Source organism: Rhinatrema bivittatum, chromosome 8 (assembly GCF_901001135.1).
Source record: "Rhinatrema bivittatum chromosome 8, aRhiBiv1.1, whole genome shotgun sequence".
NCBI lineage: Eukaryota > Metazoa > Chordata > Amphibia > Gymnophiona > Rhinatrematidae > Rhinatrema > Rhinatrema bivittatum.
This window is the reverse complement of record NC_042622.1, coordinates 81,630,020-81,652,395: the sequence shown is the minus strand read 5'-3', so window position 1 is coordinate 81,652,395 and position 22,376 is coordinate 81,630,020. Positions and strand designations below refer to the sequence as shown.

At 47.4% G+C, this 22,376-nt stretch overlaps 1 protein-coding gene across 3 annotated transcripts in view; it reads left to right on the top strand.

The window, feature by feature from the left end:
• The window catches only part of CRAT (carnitine O-acetyltransferase), a 185,261-nt gene that overhangs the window by 116,297 nt on the left and 46,588 nt on the right, over nt 1–22,376 (top strand). For all 3 annotated transcript variants that reach the window (XM_029612038.1, XM_029612039.1, XM_029612040.1), the window contains 2 exons: nt 3,001–3,123; nt 3,280–3,415. In XM_029612038.1, the coding sequence (XP_029467898.1) occupies nt 3,001–3,123; nt 3,280–3,415 (259 nt within the window). The remainder of the gene's footprint in view (nt 1–3,000; nt 3,124–3,279; nt 3,416–22,376) is intronic.

The window sequence follows — 22,376 nt, the reverse complement described above, 5'->3', positions numbered from 1 at the left end:
CGGTTCATGATTCTGGGCGAGCACTATCAGTTTCAGGCGCTCCTGTTTGGGTTGGCGATGGCTCCTCGCATCTTCACCAAAGTCGTGGTGGTAGCTGCGGCCCTCAGGAGGGAGGGGATCTTGGTTCATCCCTATCTGGACGATTGGCTCATCCGCGCGAAGTCGGAGGAGCTTTGCCAGAGAGCGGTTCACTCAGTAGTGAACCCGGCTCCAGTCCCTTGGTTGGGTTGTCAATTTTGCCAAGAGCCAATTAGTTCCGTCCCAGGTGTTGAACTTCTTGGGGGCTCGGTTCGACACATCTGTCTGCAAAGTATTTCTCACGCAGAAGTGAATCGACAAGTTGACGGCTCAGATTCGGTGGCTGTTGTCTCTGCCACTACCACAAGTTTGGGATTACTTGCAGGTGCTTGGTTCTATGGCGTCTTCTCTGGAATTAGTCCCTTGGGCCTTTGCTCATGAGATCTTTTTACTGTCTTGTTGGGTCCTGAAATCGGAGGAGTTCCAGGTCCGATTGCTGCTCATGGATCCGGCCAAGTCCAGTCTCCAGTGGTGGTTGATTCCAGCCCACGTGCAGCGCAGGATGGACCTGAAGAAGCCCCAGTGGGTGGTCGTGATGACGGACGCCAGCCTCTACAGATGGGGGGGGCGGTTTGCGAATTGAAAGCAGCGCAGGGTCGTTGGACAGGACGTCAGGCGCAGTGGTCCATAAATCGCTTGAAGACCAGGGCAGTTCGGCTGGCATTGCAAAGTTTCCTTCCCCTGGTGAGCCGTCGTTCGGTACGAGTGTTGTCGGACAATGCAACAACAGTGGCTTACATCAATTGTCAAGGTGGAACAAGAAGTCATCCAGTGGCGTTGGAAGCCAATCGCTTAATGAGCTGGGCAGAGCGTTATCTAGTGCGGCTGGCAGCCTCCCACATAGCCGGCGTCAGCAACATTCAGGCAGATTTTCTCAGCCATCAGCAGCTAGATCCCGGGGAGTGGGAACTCTTCAAGGAAGCGATGAGTCTCGTGACTCGTCAGTGGTGGGTACCTCGCCTAGACTTGATGGCCACTCAGCGGAATGCCAAGGTGGCTTGGTTCTTCATTCGCAAAAGGGAACACGGGGTGGTAGGTGTCAACGCTCTGGTCTTGCCGTGGCCTCACGACATTCTGCTGTACGTCTTTCCTCCATGGCCATTGGTGGGCAGGGTTTTACGAAGGATAGAGATTCACGCCGGCTCAGTCGTTCTCGTGGCCCCGGCGGCCGTGGTTTGCGGACCTGATCAATTTAGCGGTGGACGGTCCTCTTCGCCTTAGTCATCTACCGAATCTTCTGCGGCAGGGTCCCGTATTTTTCGATCAGGCGGATCGCTTTTGTCTAGCAGCTTGGCTTATGAGAGGCGGCAATTGAGGAAGAAGGGTTATACGGATTCCGTTATTTCTACCCTACTGAGGGCACATAAGATGTCTACCTCGCTCACCTATGTTTGAGTCTGGAAAGTTTTTGATTCTTGGTGCGGCGGGTTGAATGTGTCCCAGCGTCGCGCCTCTATTGTCCATATTCTGGCATTCTTACAGGAGGGCCTGAAGAAAGGTTTGGCGTGCAGTTCTCTCAGGGTTCAAGTAGCGGCCCTAGGATGTTTGCGGGGCAAAATTGACGGAACATCCCTGGCGACGCATCCAGATGTGACGCGTTTCCTAAGAGGGGCAAAACAGCTGAATCCTCCAGTTCGTCCAATGTGTCCTTCTTGGAGTTCGAATCTGGTTCTCCGAAGCTTATGCGGTCCTCCATTTGAGCCTGTGAAACAGGCCACCTTGAAGGATTTGACATTAAAGACTATCTTTCTGGTGGCTATCACGTCAGCAGGGCGTATCTTGGAGATTCAAGCATTGTCGTGTAGGGAGCCCTTTCTCCGGATATCTGATTCCGGGGTATCTCTTAGGACGGTTCCCTCCTTTCTACCGAAGGTCGTGTCTGAGTTTCATTTGAATCAGACTGTGGATTTGCCTGCCTTCACGGATTTGGATAAGACTTCGCCTCAGGCTCGTGACCTACGACGGTTAGATGTGTGGCAGATTCTTCTGCGCTGTCTGGAGGTGACAAATGCTTTTCATTTGTCTGATCATCTGTTCATCTTATGGAGTGGTCCTAGGAAAGGACATAGGGCCTCCAAAGCCACTATTGCCCGATGGATGAAGGAAGCAATAGCTTCAACATATATATGTCTTGGGCACGAAGAGCCAGGAGGTTTAAAAGCACATTCCATTTGTTCTCAGGCGGCGTCTTGGGCTGAAAGTCACTTTGTTTCGTCGCTTTGTAGAGCGGCTACTTGGAAATCACCGCACACTTTTGCTAAGCATTACCGTTTGGATGTCCATGCTCCGGATGGCGAGTGTTTTGGCAGTAGTGTTCTTCGAGCGGGACTCTCCAGGTCCCACCCCATTTAGGGCAGCTTGGGTACATCTCAGCGGTCTGGACTGATCCTGGTACGTACAGGGAAAGGAAAATTGGGTTTTCATCTGCTAATTTTCGTTCCTGTAGTACCATGGATCAGTCCAGATGCCCGCCCATGGCATCTGGAGAGTCCGTTCGCTATCATTTCTCTCTCTTTATTCTGCAGAATATTCTCAGTGAATAGTCTTTGTTACTTATAGAAGTACTCCCTCCATGTATATAAGTTCCGGAAGTTAAACAGTTTCTTTAGTTACGTGATTTGATATAGCCATTGGTTCTTATGTTGAGGTTATGATCTGTTTTCATTCTGCTATGGTATGGATTATACTGAAGGATCGCAGGTGGCACACCAGTATAAGAGGGGTGTCTTTCAGTTTGTTCTCTGACTCCATCTGCTGGAAGGGAGACGCAACCCAGCAGTCTGGACTGATCCATGGTACTACAGGAACGAAAATTAGCAGGTGAGAACCCAATTTTCCTTTTTTGTCTGGGGAGGCTGTGTTTCCTCTTGTACCTCTGATTCTCTATCAAATCTTTTTTATCCTCTTGAATACTCTCTCCAGAATGGTACATGATGTGGACATCAAGGTGTTTGTCTTTACCCAGTTTGGAAAGAACTTCCCCAAATTGAAGAAGCTGAGCCCAGATGCATTTATCCAGGTGGCACTGCAGCTAGCATACTACAGGTAAAGGCAGTTCTTACTTGTTTGGATGTGTCCACTATTCCATACAGAGAGGATCATCCCTGGAAGTGCAGACTCCAGGAGGGAGTATACATCCTGATAGAAACGTATTTAGTGCTTAGAAGTTGCTTCTTGTGTTTTTTCTTTACCCTTTCTCAGGATGTATGGTTTTACCTGTGCCACCTACGAGAGTGCTTCTCTGCGAATGTTTCACCTGGGAAGAACAGACACCATCCGCTCTGCTTCTGTGGACTCTCTCTCATTTGTGCAAGCTATGGAAGACCCAGCAAAACAGGTGAATCCCCAAGCCAAGCGCTGACTTTAGTTCCATATTTATTAGAGGACAAAACTCCATATCAATGTCTGCCACAACCAAGCAACTCAAATAATTGTTTCTCTGTACGCAGGCAGGCCAATCCACATTAGTGGGTTATGCACTCCTACCAGCAGATGGAGACGGGGTAAAACGGACTCGCTGATGTGGACACTGATGGTGGACATGCATTTCCCTAGTAGGAATTGCTCACGTTAAAAAAAAAATAAAATAAAAAAAAGAGAGGTTAAATGCAGAGTTTGAACTCCTGAGCTGACACCTAACTGATCCTTCCCTCAGTTGAGCGGTTTAAATCTCGATGCCTGGCCAGGCTTAGACTTATAAAGAATGAGGGAAAGCTCGGTGGTGAAGGCTTGTGCCGTTTCCCTCCCTACCTCCCTCCCGTAGCCGGTGACTTGATTGTGCTCTCAGCCAGGGAAAGACTGAGCTCAGATAAAAAAGAGATAGGAGGGAAGTGTGAGGCCCCCTTTTGTTTTCTTACTGGGTCATTCTCTCCCTCGGCGTTTCTGACCTTTCTCCTAGAACAAGCAGGATGGTAGTCCTCATAGATGGGTGACATCATCAGATGGAGCCCGGCATGGAAAACTTCTGTCAAAGTTTCCAGAAGCTTTGACTAGAACACTGAGCATGCCACTATACATGTGTCCACATGGAGGCCGAGGGGAGCCCTTACTTACCTTGTCCCTCTCTACACCCCTAGTAGGATCGTCCCAAGAAAGAGGAGCCGGTGATAGGCCCTCTCCATTGCCAACACTCTGTCATCGGGATCTTCAGGGTCCTCGGTGCCGAGGAAAGACTGGGCCGAGCATCGAGGGGAAACCCCAAAAGCAGAGTCACTGGTCGCTATCAGCACACTGCTCCGGATCCAGTGTGGCATCAGCGGTAGCCGTGCTGCCACTGAAACGACCGCCATGGTACGGAGGCCCCATCCTTCAATAAACCCAGTAGTCCCAGGCCTTTTTCCATCAGGAAGGCCTCTCGACAAAGCTCGAGAAAATCCTATCAACAAAGGAAGTGTTATTTATTTATTTATTTAAAAGATTCTTATATACCGCATATACACATAGAGGTGGATCTAGGCAGTTTACAATTAACACACACAAAATCAATTAAAATAAATAAAGGATAAAACAAAGGAAAGAATAACAAAAAGACAAATTAACAGTTGTATATGAGAAATTAACTCTGGGAATTTGGAAATGCTGTAGAGAATAGGTATGTTTTTATTGCTTTTTTGAAGTCCTGCTTGGCAGTAAGTTGACTAATACACGGGCCGATACAGTAAAGTCTGCGGGAGAGCGAGCAAATGCCCGCTTTCCCGGCGCATGCACTGGCCACTCGTCGGTGTGCGTGATTCAGTATTTAAATTAGGTCCGGCGGTAGATCCGGGTAAAAGGAGGCACTAGGGACACTAGCGCGTCCCTAGTGCCTCCTTTTTGACAGGAGCGGCGGCTGTCAGCGGGTTTGACAGCCGACGCTCAATTTTGCCGGCGTCTGTTCTCGAGCCCGCTGACAGCCACGGGCTCAGAAACCAGACGCCAGCAAAATTGAGCGTCCGGTTTTCGGCCTGACAGCCACGGGCCGAATTCAAATTTATTTTTTTTTTTACTTTTTTTACTCTTCGGGACCTCCGACTTAATATCGCTATGATATTAAGTCAGAGAGTGCACAGAAAAGCAGTTTTTACTGCTTTTCTGTGCACTTTCCTGGTGCCGGAAGAAATTAGCGCCAACCTTTGGGTCGGTGCTAATTTCTGAAAGTAAAATGTGCGGCTTGGCTGCACATTTTACTTTCTGTATCCCGCGCGCATACCTAATAGGGCCATCAACATGCATTTGCATGTTGAAGGCGCTATTAGGTGCCGCGGGTTGGACGCGCGTTTTCCTCCCCTTACTGAATATAAGAAGTAAGGGAAAACACGCGTCCAATAGCAGGCTAACAGTGCGCTCCGTCGGAGCGCACTGTACTGTATCGGCCTGACAGTTTGGTATGGAGTTCCATAATTTAGGACTGGCAACAGAGAAGGCACGGTTTCTAGTAAGGTCTAAACAAGCTGTTTTGACCATGGGTACTTAGAGGTACTTCGGATGAATGGACGTGGTGTGGAGGTTGGTAAAGATGGAGAGTGGAACATAACCACATGGAATAAGTATTATGAAGTAGAGAATGAATTATTGTCAAAACTTTGTTTCCCTGTACGTACCAGAATCAGTCCAGACCATGGGTTAAGCCCCCGTTCCAGCAGGTGGAGACAGACCAATGTTCTAAGGGCAGCCCATATAAGGATGGAACCCACCCTGGAACCCTCAGTATTTGTCTGTCTCCAGCAGGTGGAACAGCTCACCCTTTGGTTCCATGTTTAGCTTGCCCTCTGTGTTTTCTTTCCTCTCCTTTCTCTGGGGCAAGCTCACGCAAGTACTCTTTTAATTTACTTCTTAATTTTTAAATATATAAAAAAAAAAAAGATTGTTTTCTGACTGACTGTGTCAGGGCAGACAGTTCTGTCTCCCTCGCTCTTGGGGTTCCTAGGGGGGACTTTGTCCCTTGATTTCTGTCAGCCTAGGTTCCCTTCCCGGTGACCTACTGTGGGTGATACTGGTGGTGCCAGTCCCTCTCCCCACGTTTGTATCTGCTGCCGTGCCCCGAGATGCCCATACCTCGGAGCTTCAGGGAGGATTATCATACCCCTGCCTCTGTGAATGCAATGAGTTATTAATGTGAACAAACTGTTTTTGTTTTCCCAAGCTTTCACAGAATATATTTTTTACTTGTCTTTGTTTAAATAAAAAAAAAAAAAAAGGCAGCAGTTTGATTTTGTGAGGAGGGAGTGGGGTTCAATCTCCTGCCCAGCTCCTCAGGGGCTCCCAGCTCAGCTGTTTTCAATTAGCTTTGCAGCCGCTTTCCTGCTCCATGCCGCGGCCACCTTTTTGTTTAGCTTGTGGAGAGTCGGCCTCCCGACTCTCCCGCGATGGGGTATGCTCCAGGTGTATTTCGGGGGGTGAAGGCTCCTCTTCTGAACCGCCAAATTTTAGACCTCAGGGAAGGGCTCCCCGACGTGTTTCTAAGCCGTTCCCGTCCCGGGAACGCGCATCAGCGGTGGCCATTTTGGGTGTTTCTGATGAAACACTTCCTGCTTCTCCGGGGGCTGGGGATCCGATTTCCCCCCCGATTTGAGCCTGATTCGCTCTCGGGAAGGGGGGGTGGCTCTGATCCCCCCCTCACCTCCCCCGCCCCCTGTGAAAAATTCGGCCCAAACCCGTTTTTCCTCGGATTTTGTCCTTTTAATGCATGAATCTTACTTGGCCAGCTTACAGAGGGATGTGGCCCTCCCCCCCCCAATTGTTCCCCTTCCTCCAAAACCTGCTCTTTCCTGTGCCGTCCCCTGATGTTGTTCCGGACCCTCAGGGCCCGGTTAGGGTTCGTGTGGTCCCGGGTGCTCCAACCCCCCCCCTCCTTTAGACCCGCTTGACCTAGGGGGCGATGATACCATGGCTCAAGCCCCCCGGCTAGAGGGCGACGATCCCTGGGTCCTGCGCTTATTTCAGCGGGAGGAACTGGAGCCTCTTATTCCCTTCGTTCTCCAGGAACTGGGAATTGAAGCCCCACCAGATGATTCTGTGGTGGCAGCGATGACACCAAACACGGACCCGGTCCTGGCGGGACTCAGGGCGTTACTACATACTTTCCCGTTTCATCCAATGCACCGTTTGCTTCTCCTCCGGGAATGGGAGTCCCCAGAGACGGGGCTTCGAGTTGGTAGGGCTATGGATAAGCTATACCTGCTCCCTGAGGACTGCCTAGACATGTTAAAGATTCCTAAGGTAGATTCTTCTGTCACCGTGGTGATGAAACGTACCACCATTCCTGTGGTGGGCACTACAGCATTACGGGATGTGCAGGACCGTAAGCTTGAATTTTATTTGAAACGCATCTTTGAAGTTTTGGCTCTCAGAATCCGGGCGACTATTTGCAGCAGTCTCATGCAGTAGGCAAGCCTTAGGTGGATGCAACATTTACTCAGCACCCAGGACCTCCCGTCTGCAGAGGCTGAGCAAGCTGAACGCTTGGAGGGCGCTATAGCCTATAGGCGGATGCCCTCTATGACTTGCTTCGTGTCCGGGCAAAGGCTATAGTTTCTGCGGTCTCAGCCAGACGTCTTCTCTGGCTACGTAATTGGTCTGCTGATACTTCTTCAAAAGCTCAGTTGGGCACTCTTCCTTTCAAGGGCAAGTTGCTTTTTGGTGAGGACCTGGAGCAGCCTATTAAATCCTTGGGTGATAACAAGGTCCACAAGCTGCCAGAGGACTGTCCCAAACAGTCGAAGTCTTTTTTTCCGACTCGCACTCGCTTTAGGGGAAACTGCCGTTACGGCACCAGGGCTTCCCCAGGGGTGGTGTCTCCAGTTCCCAGTCTTGGTCCCATTCCTTTCACGGCCGTCGAGGCTTCCGGGATGGCCATCAGCAACACACGACCACTAAGTCAGCTCCTCCGAACGAAACTTAGGTGGGCGTCTTTCTCTGTTTCTCGAGGAGTGAGCCAAAATCACATCCAATCTCTGGGTCCTCGAGGTGATAGAACACAGCTACGCATTAGAGTTTGCCAGGGACCTGCGGATCTATATATCGTGTCCCCTTGCGGCCGCTCCAAGCGACCTGCGGTCTGTCACACCCTGTTGAGACTTCAGGATTTGGGGGTGATCCTTCCGGTACCGGTGCAAGAACAGGGCACTGGCCAGTATTCAATTTACTTCGTTGTTCCCAAAAAGGACGATTCCTTTCACCCCATCCCAGATCTCAAAAGGGTCAATCGGGCCCTCAAGGTTCCCCGTTTCAAGATAGAAACCCTGTGCGTGGTGTTTGCGGCAGTCCATCCCGGCGAGTTCCTCGCTTCCCTCAATCTGACAGAGGCTTATTTTCACATCCCCATCCGTTGGGAACATCAAAGATTCCTTCGCTTTCAGATCCTAGACCAGCACTTCCAGTTCCAGGCCCTTCCCTTCGGTCTTGCCACCGCTCCCCGCACCTTCACCAAGATCATGGTAGTCATTGCGGCAGCTCTCCGAGAAGGGATTTTAGTCCATCCTTATCTAGACGATTGGTTGGTAAGGGGCAAGTCTGCTGCCCTCTGCACGCACGCGATAAACAGAGTTTTAGCCCTACTCACATCTCTCAACTGGATAATCAACTACTCCAAAAGTAATCTTCGGCTCTCACAAGAGCTGGAATTCCTTGGTGCTCTTTTCAACACGCGGGTCGGGAAAGTTTTTTTCTTTTGGACTCGCAGACTCTCAACCTGATCGATCAGTTGAACACTTTTGTCTCTCTACCGCTTCCCACGGCGTGGGATTACCTGCAAGTTTTAGGGACCATGGCTTCCACGATCGATCTTGTCCCCTGGGCGTTTGCTCATATGCGTCCTTTACAGAAAGCATTGTTATCCCGTTGGAAACCGATGTCCGAGCAGTACCAAGAGATTCTCCCTCTCTCCGACTCTACCATAGCCAATATACAATGGTGGTTCTCCCCGGCACATCTTCTCAAGGGGATGCCTCTTTTTGACTCCCTCTTGGGTCATTGTGACGACAGATGCCAGCCTCTCCGGTTGGGGGGCTGTCTGCCAATCTCAAATGACGCAAAGTTTCTGGTCCCTCTCCCAGTCTCTGTGACACATCAATCGTCTAGAAGCCCGAGCGGTTCGCCTGGCTCTCAAATTTTTTTCTTCCTCTGATTCGCCACAAAGCGGTCCGGGTGCTATCGGACAATTCTACCACGGTGGCTTACATAAATCGACAGGGGGGGACTTGAAGTCATCTAATGGCGCTAGAGGCCAGCAAGCTCTTTTTCTGGGCAGAGAGGCACTTGGATCGCCTGGCGGCCTCCCACATAGTGGGCAAGGAGAATATTCAAACCGACTTCCTCAGTCGACAACATCTCGATCCCAGCGAGTGGGAGCTATCAGACGAAGCGATGGATCTAATTGTGCACAGGTGGGATCCCCCTCACCTGGACCTCATGGCAACGCTATCCAACGCCAAGGCTCCCCGGTTCTTCAGCCGGTGGAGGGAGCATTGTTCAGAAAGGGTGGATGCGCTGGTTCTTCCCTGGCCCTCTGACGTTCTTCTCTACGTGTTTCCACCGTGGCTGTTAGTGGGGAAGTTTCTACGGAGAATAGAACTCCATCGCAGTCCAGTCATTCTCGTGGCCCCCGAATGGCCCCGACGGCCGTGGTTCGTGGATCTGGTGAATCTCACTGTGGACGGACCTCTTCGTCTCGGTTACCTGTCCCATCTTCTGCGGCAGGGTCCCGTATTTTTCGACAAGGCGGATCGCTTCTGTCTAGCGGCATGGCTTTTGAATGGAGACGTTTGAGACGAAGAGGATATAAGGATGAAGTTATTGCCACACTCCTCAGGTCTCACAAACAGTCGACATCGCTTACCTACGTCCGGGTCTGGAAGGTTTTTGAAAACGTCTGCAAGGAGTTGGGTGTTTCGGCACGTATGCCTTCGGTTGCGGTTATTCTCACTTTTCTTCAGCGTGGTCTCTCCAAGGGTCTTTCGGTTAGCTCCCTGTGAGTTCAGGTTTCGGCTCTTGGTTCCCTCCTGGGCTCTATCGAAGGTCAGGCAGTCGCCTCTCATCCGGATGTTGTACGTTTTCTCAGGGGTGCTAAGCACCTGAAACCGCCTGTCTGGTCTATTTGTCCTTCGAGGAGTTTTAAACTTGGTTCTTTGAACTCTTTGTTCGGCACCGTTTGAGCCTCTCTATTGAACCACTCTCAAAGACTTGACTCTCAAGACTGTCTTCTTGGTCGCTATTTGCTCTGCCAGGAGGGTGTCTGAGCTTCAAGCTCTATCCTGTAGAGACCCTTTCTTGCGTTTTTCCGACTCGGGCGTCTGTCTCAAGACCGTACCTTCTTTCTTACCTAAGGTTGTTTCGTCTTTTCATGTTAACCAGTCTGTGGAACTTCCTGCTTTTTTGCCAGAGGATATCGCGGCGTCTGGTAATAGTGATCTTTGTCATCTCAATGTCAAACGAGTCTTATTGCACTATCTTGAGGTCACTAATGATTTTCGGGTTTCCGATCACCTTTTTGTCCTGTGGAGTGGACCCAACAGGGGAAGCAAGCTTCTAAGGCTACAATCGCTCGCTGGTTGAAGGAGGTGATTTCTTCGGCCTACATTTGCAAGGGCCGACCATTCCTGAAGGCCTAAAAGCTCATTCTTTCTTTATGTTCTCAAGCGACTTCTTGGGCGGAGTCTCAATCAGTGTCGCCGCAAGAAATATGTAGGGTGGCTACATGGAAATCTCTTCATACTTTTGCTCGTCACTACCGACTCGATGTTCAGGCTCCAACCTTTGGTTCCTTTGGTCGGCAGATGCTTCGAGCGGGACTGTCTGGGTCCCACCCTCTGTAGGGAAGCTTTGGGACATCCCATGGTCTGGACTGATCCGGGTACGTACAGGGAAAGGAAAATTAGTTCTTACCTGATAATTTTCGTTCCTGTAGTACCACGGATCAGTCCAGACACCCGCCCGTTCTTCTTCCAGCCGCTCGAATTTTCTTCCTGTTATTTTTTATTTTTTTCCTTCTTATAGGACTCTCTCTTTTTTGATCCCTGTATCATCTTCCTGGAATCTACTAATATCCTAAATAATAGTATCTACTAATATCCTAAATAATAGTATCCCTAAATTATCGACATCTCACCAATTCCTACTATCAGGACTCCACAACTGCTCAATCAATTTTTGAATCCATAAGTTCACTATATTACTCTTATTGTATCTATATGGTAGATTTGACAGGTCATCTCTACTACGTTAAATAGTTAAATTGTATGTACATATTATATTATATTATATTTATTATTACTATGTTAAATTGACATCCGGTTTTATTGTTCCTTATGTTCTACAGTTCTATGTAAAGCCCCCATCCGCTGTTGGGCAGTTCATCGTTTTTTGTAAACCGGAGTGATTTGTAATTCCCACAAGAACTTCGGTATAAAAATTAAAAATAAATAAATAAATAAATATAATAGGCACCAGAAGCATCGTTACGATGATCGAGGGTAGATATACAAGAGCGTTTAGTTACACAGTTCATTCAATTGTTCTGTTATTTTGTTGGTTTAAATTAAATTACTAGTTATCCTGTTACTTGCTTGATCTTGTATTTTCTGCTTTCACAATGGTTATACTGAGGGTTCCAGGGTTACAGTGTATTTGCATGGAAATTTTAAAATAATTGTTCCACCAATCTGCAATATTCTCTGACGCATTAAGAGAAACTGCAGTCTTTTTTTCTGGGTTTGACGAGATACATCAGGATAGATTCTAATCTTCATTTGGAGGAAAGGTTGCAATCGGTATTTGAAAAAAAGACAAAGAACCCATTCCCGATCGGCTTCAAAAACAAAAGTAACAACTACAGTAGCAGGCTGAACTAAAGCTGTATCTGATGTTTCTAATAAAGTAGAAATATCCAAATTAAGAGAGAGAATATCCATTCCTGGCTTGTCTTGTTCTTGTCTCTTCTAAGATCTTCTATATTCCGCCTTATAAGTAGGAGGAACAGCTTCAACAGGAATTTTAAAATGTTCAACCAAGAATTTCCTAAGTTGGTTATTGCTTCCCATATATTTTCCAAGGTAATATTTAAAGGTCTTACCAATGTAGGGGCAGCAATTTCTCTCAGAGGAATATGACTGTTGCCTTGAGAAAGTTCCTCCAGCGTCTCTCACTCTCCAGTAGGCTGACCGGCCAGGCCCTCCACCGGGCCTCCAACGGTTCTCTCTCCGCTTTAGCAAAGGAACAGCCCAATTCAACTGGCGTCCTAGCCAACAGGTGACCTCGATCTCTGGTAGCAGCCGGGTTTGCCGGAGCTTGTCTTTCTATCGGGGACAAAGATGTAAGAAAGTCCAAAGACAAGGTAGCCGAAACCTTTTCTGAAGGCAGACATAGCCTATGCAGCAGATGCTTTGTATGACTTGGTGCGTACATTGGCTCGCTGCATGGTCTCCTCTGTAGCAGCTTGTAGGCTGCTGTGGTTACATAACTGGTTGGCCGATTTATCGTCCAAAGTCCAGCTCTGTAATCTTCCCTTTAAGGGGAAGCTGTTATTAGGAGAGGACCTGGATCAGTTGGTGAAAGTCCTGGGGGAGTCCAAGGGGAATAGATTGCCGGAGGACAGGAAGCCCAGTAAGACGGTGTTTCCTTCTCAGGCTTGTTTTCAGAATTCCTGTCTGTTTCGTTCTGGCAAGTCCTTGTCTGTTCCCGTTTCAAAACAGGGCAGCGGGCACCAACAGTCCTTTCGTGGAGTACACAGGTCAGGCAGAGACAGCGTCGAGCAGGGTATTGGGAGTGGAAAATCAGCCCAATGAAGCCACTGGTCACCTCTCCTCCAAGGAAGCTGTAGGAGGCAGATTGTCCAGCTTCTACGAGGAGTGGGAAAAGATAACCTCTACCGTTGGGTGTTGGAGGTGATACAAGAGGGCTACGCTCTAGATTTTTTGTGCCTGCCTCGGGAGGCCTTTGTAGAGTTCCACGTGGTCTCATGCGACAGGCAGGAGGCAGTGTTGGGGACGCTGCAAAGGCTGCTTGCCCTAAAGGCCATTGTTTCCATCCCACTGGAGGAGCAGGGTCAAGGAGGGTATTCAGTTTGCTTTGTGGTGCCGAAAAAGGAGGGCTCCTTTCAGCCCATTCTCGATTTGCAGAAGGTGAACCGGTTCTTTCGGGTTCCGCGCTTTTGCCTACCTACACATCCCCGTTCATCAGGAACAGCAGAAGTTTCTTTACTTCAAAGTGTTGAGTCAACATTTTCAGTTCAGTGCCCTCTTGTTTGGCTTGGCGACGGTGCCCCGCCCATTCACCAAGGTGTGATGGTGGCTGCAGCTCTTCGCCGGGAGGGAATTTTGGTCCACCCGTATCTGGACAATTGGTTGGTTCAGGCGAAGTCCAGGGAGGAATGCGAGAAATTTATCTGAAGAGTGATGTCCACTTTACAGTCTCTCAGTTGGGTTATCAATGTGCAGAAGAATCAGTTGGAGCTGACTCAGTTGTCAGTTTACTTAGGGGCCCACTTCGACACTCAGTGAGGCAGGGTCTTCTGGAGGCGGACCAGGTGTCAAAGTTGCAGTGTCAGGTCAAGCGACTTCTTCGTCTGGAGGTGCCCAAAGTGTGGGATTATTTATAGTTCCTGGGGTCCATGGCATCCACGTTGGACTTAGTCCCATGGGCATTCACGCATCTGAGACCTCGTCAATGTGTGCTGTTGTCCAGGTGGAGTACCTGTTGGAGGCGTTTCATTTTCACTTGCCTCTGCTTCAGGAGTCCAGGTTCAGTCTCTCGTGGTGGCTGTCTCGTCCCAGTTTAGAAAAGGGGATGGATCTGGAGCCTCTGGACTGGGTGGTGGTTTTCATGGACGCAAGCCTCTCTGGCTAGGGAGCAGTGTGCTTGGGCCGGCTGGCCCAAGGTCCGTGGCGACCAGAGAAGTTCTGGTTCATCAATCGCCTCAAGACGAGGGCGGTCCGTCGAGCCCTGGAGGTTTTTCTGCCCCTGGTCTGGGGTCGCATGGTTTGAATAATTTCGGACAACATGACAGCTGTGGCTTACATCAATTGGCAGGGTGGTACAAAGAGTCATGCAGTGGCATTGGAAGCCAGAGATTATTTGCCTGGGTGGAGCGTCATCTCGTAGGTCAAGCCACATCACACTTAGCAGGAGTAGACAACGTGCAGGCGGACTTCGTCAGCAGGAAGCAATTGGATCTTGTTTATTGTAACTTCACTGTTTCTCTTCACTTGTTACAGTTTCAAGTTCTTTTTACACCCCTTGTTAATTGTAAACCTGCATTATGTGATTGTATCATGAATGCCGGTATATAAAAACTCTAAATAAATAAATAAATGTATTAGGGTCTGGAAACTGTTTGAAGTTTGGTGTCTTCAGTGTCGTCTAGATCCTCTGGCAGTGGAGGTGTCGCATGTGCTGGATTTCCTGCAGCAGGGGTTGTCCAAGGGTTTGGCTTACAACTCGCTTCGGGTGCAGGTGGCTGACTTGGGTGCACTTAGAGGCAGATTTCAGGGTAGGTCTCTGCTCATCCAGATGTGGTAAGGTTTCTCAAAGGGACTAAGCTGTTACGTCCTCCAGTGCCCGGATTGGAGTCTCAACCTGGGACTTCGTGTCCTTTGCGGACCCCCCTTTCAACCCTTGAGAAGGGTGACCCTGAAGGATTTGACTCTGAAAGCAGTCTTTTTGGTAGCGCTTTGTTCAGCTTAAAAGATTTCGGAACTTCAGGCTCTGACATGTAGGGATCCATTTTTGCAGATTTCCAGGGATGGAATCTCATTGAAAACAGTGCCTTCCTTTGTTACTAAGGTGGTGTCTGCCTTTCATGATTATCAGATGGTAGATCTTCCAGGGTTTCCAGAGTGGTCGAAAGATTCTCCTCAGGATAGAGAATTATATCTTCTGGATGTACGGCAGACGCTACTTTGGTATTTGGAGGTTACTATTACTTTTCGTCGCTCAGATCATCTGTTTGTCTTCTTCAGTGGACTGAAGAAAGAGGACAAGGCCGCTAAGGTCTCGTTGGCTTAGAGAGGCCATTTATTGAACTTACATTTGGAAGGGATAACAAATTCCTATCGGTTCACGGGCGCATTCCAGTAGGGCACAGGCTGCTTCCTGGGCTGAATGTTAACTTCTGTTGGTACAGGAGATTTGTAGGACAGCAGTGTGGTCCTCAATTCATACCTTTACCAGGCATTATTGTCTGGATGTCAGGGTGCAGGATGAGCCGTCCTTTGGGGAGAGGGTCATGCGTGCGGGTCTTTCAGGGGCCCGTCCAGTTTAGGGATGCTTGGGGTACATCCCACTGGTCTGGACTGATCTGGGTATGTTCAGGAAAGGAAAATTGGTTCTTACCTGCTAATTTTCATTCCTGTAAAACCACAGATCAGCCCAGAGGCCCTCCCGCTTGATGCCGAAAGACTGATTTCCTGCCAAGTTTTGCTGCTCAGTACAGAAGTTTTCTGTTTAGTAAAGAATTTTTCTCATGAAGGACAATTTCAAGATTTACTTCCTTGTCTTGTTTGCTTCTTGACGAACAAGGTTTATAGTTCAGGGGTATCCAACCCTTAGTTCCCTATGGCTGTGTGACATAGTTTTTAAAGTATCCTGGCTTGGGTACAGGTCAATACTGAGGTCCTGCAGGTGGCACTTTCAGTTAAGTTGCAGTGCCTCAAAGTTTTGTTCTCTGACTCCATCTGCTGGAATTGATGCATAACCCACTGGTCTGGACTGATCTGTGGTATTCTGATGAAGCAGGAGGGTAGGTTGTCTAAAAACGCCATTTGGGCAACAATATAGATTAGACACCGAAATAGTCCAAGTATAACCTTTTTATTTGAGTGGAGACATATATTCATACAGGTGCCCGACTCTGGCCGAGTTTCGCCCCTCTTGGGGCTGCCTCAGGGGCTAAAACAATAAATACGCCATATAAATAAACAGACATATATAAATACATTAAAACATAAAATATAATTAAAATATCATTTAAAGGTACCAAAGACTAAAACACAAATCACAAATAACACTTGATAAAAATCATTTAAAATAAGGATGCCTAATAAATCAAACTGTGAAAAATCAAATAAAACAACAATATTAGTACCTGTATGGAGAGGTTCTCTTTTTCTATATCACAACAATTCGCTTACGGTAAAAACTTCAATTATCTAATAATCTGGAAATCAATAAACACATTAATAATACTTCTAAATATAAATATATAATGAAAATGATGATAAAATAACTAATCCAAATCTGTACTCTATAATAAAATGCAAAAAAATTGACCAAAAATAATTCATAATTTATATGGGCATCAGATAGAGCTTTAGTTGACAGACTTTAATCTCAAAACATCACACTCTAAATTGAGTAAATATAATTACCCGCATCTCTAAAAATGCGAGCAAATATTAAAAAATGTATACAAATATATCATAAAGAACTGTCCTCTAGTATATCTTAAAAAAGGGGCACAGGCTTGTAATTGAGGTGCATATAAGAGCTACATATAAAATGAAAGGAACATCTCAAACCTATATCATTAATCGAGTAAAAATCTCGAAATATGCACTCATAAAAAGAACTACTATAATATGTATTAAAAAACTCACTCTAATCGAGTGCTGCTGGCAGCCGTTATGTCTGTTTGTTTATATGGCGTATTTATTGTTTAGCCCCTGAGGCAGCCCCAAGAGGGGCGAAACTCGGCCAGAGTCGGGCACCTGTATGAATATATGTCTCCACTCACATAAAAAGGTTATACTTAGACTATTTCGGTGTCTAATCTATATTGTTGCCCTGATCTTTAGTATTACAGGAACAAAAATGAGCAGGAAAGCACCAATTTTCCTTTCACCTAGGACCAGCAGGATGTTAGCCCTCAGGAAACCCACCCACCTCCCCGCGGAGTTGGGGTCTCTTGCATTTTGTTTATTTTTTCGCTCGTGAATTCTATATTACGAGACTGAAGGGGGGACCACACGTAGATAGTGGCATGCTGGGCATGCTCAGTGTGCTAGTCAAAGCTTCTAGAAACTTGGACAAATGTTTTCTGTGTCGGGTTCCATCTGATGATGTCACCCTGCTGTCCTAAGAGAACACCTGTTACAGGTAAGCAACTCTGCTTTCCCCTTTCACTTCTCTGGGGAGTTAGTGGAGAGTGGAGGCAGCATGGGTTGGCGGGTTGAGCAACTTTTGCTTGGCCTTGCATTGCAGGCTCATTCAGTCAGCCGTGTGGTAGTTTTCAGATCAGAAAAATTCCCTTAAGGTCTGCATTATCCATTGCAAAGCAAGCTTGGGGGGCAGTGAAGAAAATCTAATATGCCATCAACAAATGCTGCTACTTTGAATTCTTCTTTACCAGTTTGAAGGCCTATAATTGTGTTTGATTTTCTTTAATTTCCTCAGCAAAAGATCTAGTGACAATAGAAATAAAAGAGGTGACAAGGGGCAACTTTTTCTAGTCTCTCTTTGAAATATAATATTTTGTGAGTTAATGACATTTGCAAGAATAGTTGAACAAGGAGAATAACATAATAAAGAAAGAAATGTAAAACTTTATCCTTCAAACACATATTCTGCCAACACAGAAAAAATTATGTCCATGCTTCCCAAGTGAATGCTTTATCAGCCTCAAAGCTCACCGCTAAAAATGGAATAGAGTTTTGTTGAAAATATTCCACTGAGTTAAATACTTTGGAAACATTTGCTCCTGCGTTCTGCCCTTTCACAAAACCTACTTGATCTTGTGAGATCCTGAATGGTAATTCATAATTGGCTTAGTTTTATGATGTTTGTAATAGATGTTCAGTTTCTGTACCAATAAAAATTTAAATTAAAAAAAAAAAAAGGTGAATTTTAAAAGTCCAGCGTGTGCATTGATTAGGGGATGCATGAAGAAGTTGGGCTTGCGCACACAGAGCAGATTTTAAAAGTCGTCAAGATACACTCATATCTCCTGGAGTGCTCACATCGTAGGCTGCGGTATCTTTTTTTTTTTTCCATGCGCTCAGGCACCTTTGTAATACTCTCAACAAGACATTGGCTTAGCTTAGACACTCACGAGCATACATAAAGCCATAGTTTAGATTTGAGCGCAGAGTTGCGTGGATACATCCAGATGCCATTGGAATGCATGCTGGTGACCGCGTGATAAGAAAAATAATGGCGCTGGGGACAAAGAAGTTTAAGCGCCTTGCTATTTGTATGGCTTGCCATATAAGGGCAATCCAGCCATTGCTTTCTCTTCGTCTGTGTCAGTGCTGCCTGGAGGCTTAAGGTGATTCGGGGCATCTCCTCGGCCGATGGTAGATTTGGAGGGGAGAGGCGCAGGAGGCGATATGGTGGATAGTTACCTCCCCCTTGTTCCCGATAGGAGAGATCTCCCTCAGGGGAGGGATCGGAGAGTGCCATGTTTGGGCCTATGGGCCCTGGTATGGATTCATCCTCCTCCTGGATGGAGTTTTTCCAGGGCTTACAGACCTTTCTGAAAGGGCATCCAGTGGAGGCAAAGCAGCCCAGTAAGAAGGGATCATGTTGGGTGTCTGCTTGCTGATAATAGCTAAATGTACGGTGGAGAGGAATTTAGTTAGCTGCATTAAGGCAATATTAGCTGTAATCAAATTTAAGGGATTGGTGAAGGGAATTTGTCCCATTTGAGAAAAATTGCAGAGAAGACTTTAATGTGTTTAATGCATTTATGTACATGACTATCATCACTGCTTTGTTATAATATGAGATCTGTAGGTTTTTGGTTTAAAAACTGCCTAAGATGTGTATTCTTTTGAGAAGAATTTAAAGTTGCTAATGTGTGATTCATTGTTTGATGTTTTTAATGAATGAATGGAGTTTGAATGGCTAGATAGCATTAATTGTCTAGATAGGATGTGTTATTCTTAATAAATATTTTTGTGTGGTTTGATTACATATTTGGTTCTCTGTTTGTGTGGTCAATATCATTGAATATTAGAGAACCTATTTAAATAATTGCCCTCTGTGTTTGTATTACCTTGCTGTCCACTTTGGGCATGCACCAAAGAGAGGCTGCCCCTGGAGATGTTGAGGATGTAGATCAAGACCCATTGGATGATTTTGGTGGAGACTCTGATTTCACACCTCTGGCAAACTGAGAAATTCCATCTGACTTGGAACCACATAGGATTCTACTCTGTGTTTTTCACAAAGACGAGTTGCCAGGTCTGATGACTCAGACCCTAAAAACTCTCGGAATAGACAGGGGTGATGCGTGATTGCAAAAGAAGGATCCCTTATTGGTCACCTTGCACAAGGTGCCCTGTTTCTTTCCCCTCTTGTAGCCAATTCAAGAGTTGATTGATCCTGTTCATACTCCAGATCAGTCCAGACAAGTGGGTTTTGCATCCCCACTAGCAGATAGAGGCAGAAAATAAAAACTTTTTAGCCACTGCTAAATAACAGAGTGCGCCACAGTCCTCCGTATTTCTGTCTCCAGCAGATGGCAATGTGAAAAAAAGACTAGTTAAAATTGAAGAAAGATAGGAGAAGGAAGATAGAGAAGTCAAGAGACATTGTCGTGGGCCATCCCTCAGGTCGAGCTGGGCAAGCAGCGGGTTGGCAAACCCTGTTATGCTTTAGCCTGCAACATCCAGCGGATTAGAAACCAGGGGCCCTGGTTCCCTCCTTCTGCCTGAGTTCTTTGCCCCCATGCCTTCAACCAGGAGCAGGGAAGTATTCCTCTTTCTTTCTCTGCTTTTGCCTGGTTTTTCTTTGCAGCGCTGCTCTTTTGAAAAAAAAAAAAGTTTGCGGGTAAAGGGCTGTCCAGCAGTGCCTTGCTTGGCAGCACAGGGGAAAGGAGCAGCAAGTAATTTCCTGTTGCTCTGTGGTTCTGGAGGAAGATAAAGTGTACGTCGGGAAGGCCTCTTCTTTTTTGACATGGCTGAGGGACTCGTGTAATTCGCCACGTGTGTCTATTATGGCACTGACCGTGGAGCTCAGGAAGTCGTGTTGGGCCTGTGGCTCCTGGCGCATGCGACTCAGTGCGCTGTGTGGAGACCGTGCCACTGGAGGGTAAGGTACCTTAACAGGAGCAGCAGGAGGAAGGAGAGCCAACCATTCATAGGAGCCCATCGGAGAAGCTCGAGAGGAGCTGATAGTGCTGCTGACGTGGGTTCACGTGACAAAAAATAGTCAGTCTTTCAAGAGCCCAGGGATTCCCCTCCTCATTTGTCTCCAGTGGTGCAGACTGGGTTGGATGACCAGGTGGATGCAGGAGTCCCTGAGGAGGCCACGCCAGATGACGTGGACAGTGAGGGGGAAGAATTTTCTATGGACTTTGTCCTACTTATGCATAAAGCTTATTTGACCAGGAGGAATGTAGGGATAAAAGACTTCTGGCCCAGAAGTCACAGTGGCTCTCCAAGAGAGTTAGGATAGGCTCAACTGAGGGAACGGGGAATCTACGGCACTGTTTGGGACTTGACCATCTGGCGACAGAGGACAATTTGATGGAGTTGGAGAGATCCAATGAGCCACAGGATGACCTAAGTGATGATCTGGCTGATCCAACATTCGTCATAGCTGGGATGGATCTGGATGGCAATAAGGATTTGGGTGACCTGGAGGAGATTCCAGTGGTGGAAGGAGATGAACCTCAGGTAGTCTGGTTCTTCCGCAAAGAGGAATTGAGACCCCTTATTCCCCAAGTGCTGGAGGAACTGGGGATCAAAGTTGTCCAGGAAAAGTCAGATAATGAAGGGGTGGACCAGTACTGGATGGGTTATGGGGACCACCCAAAACCTTTCCACTGCCTAAGAAGATGATGAAGCTGGTGAGCTGGTAGTGGGATACTCCTGAAGTGGGTCTAAAGGTAGCCAGAGCAATGGCGAAGTTGTATCCATTGATGGAGGATACATTGAAGCTTTTGGTGTTACCCAGGGTTGATGCTTCGGTCTCTGCAGAGACCAAGAAGATGACTATCCCAGTGGCGGGGTCGGCTGAATCGAAGGACACCCAGGATTGAAAGCTGGAAATTCAATTGAAGAGGATGTTTGAGGTTTCGACCTTAAGTCTCCAAGCAGCGATCTGTGGTAGTCTGATGCAGAGGGTGTATGTACGCTGAGTGCAGAAGTCCCAGGAGAGTGAGTCGGTCTAGTCTGACAAGGCTTAGCAGGTAGCCCAGTTGGAGACTGGGGTCGCTTATGTTGCGGATGCACTGTATGACTTGGTCCGGACTATGGTGTTGGCGGCAGCGCAGAGGCTTCTCTGGCTTCGGAATTGGTCAGCAGATGTGTGGTCCAAGTTGCAGTTGTGTTCTCTCTTTTAAGGGGAAATTACTGTATGGTGAAGACCTGGAACAGCTGGTGAAACATTTGAGGGAGTCGAAGGGAAATAAGCTGCCGGAGGGTAAGAAAAGTGGAAAGAAGACTTTCCCACTCTGGACTCATTTCTGAGATATGAGGAGGTTTCCCTCCAACAAGTATCCTTGCAGAAGCAGGGATCAGGGAGGCAGCAACCCTTCTGGGGCTCCCAGAGACCCCCTAGGTTTAGTGCCAGTCAGGGGACTGGAGGGGAGCAGCAGGTCCACTCCAGCGTGGAAGCTGTCAGGGGACACCCGACATGTCTTGCATTGAGTGGACCGGGATCACCTCAGATCAATGGCTTCTGGAGATAAGAGATGGTTACGCTTTCGAATTTTCACATTAGATCAGGGAAGCCTTCTTGGTCTCCCATTGCACATCTTGCAGCAAATGAGAGGCGATTTGAGATATGTTGCAGCGCCTTCAAGGATTAAACATGATCGTTCCAGTACCATTCAGGCAACAGGGTCAAAGAAGATACTCTGTTTATTTCGTGATTCCAAAAAAGGAGAGTACATTTAGCCCAGTTGGATCTGGCGGAATGGGAGTTGACACCAGAGGCTTTGGACCTCATTCGAGCCATGAGGGGCAGTCCCCAGCTGGATCTGATGGCATCGTGAAGCAATGCCAAGGTGGCTTGTTTCTTCTGTCGCAGATGGGATATCGGGGCCAAAGGGATCGACGCTCTGATTCTTCTTTGGCCAACAGAGATTCTGTTGTATGTTTCCTCCATGGTCTCTCATAGGCCACGTGTTGACTTAGGAAATAGCCACTGCTATTACTGGCATTAGTAGCATAGGATCTACTTAATGTTTTGGTACTTGTAACCTGGATTGGCCACTGTTGGAAACAGGGTTCTGGGCTTGATGGATCCTCAGTCTGACCCAGTATGGCAACTTCTTGTATTTCTATAATGCCTTATTGTGCACGGTTACTAAGTGAACCACTATCCCACTGGAAATGAGGAGCAGTTTTAAAGGATTCTCAAGATAGGATTGAGGCTATCCTCAA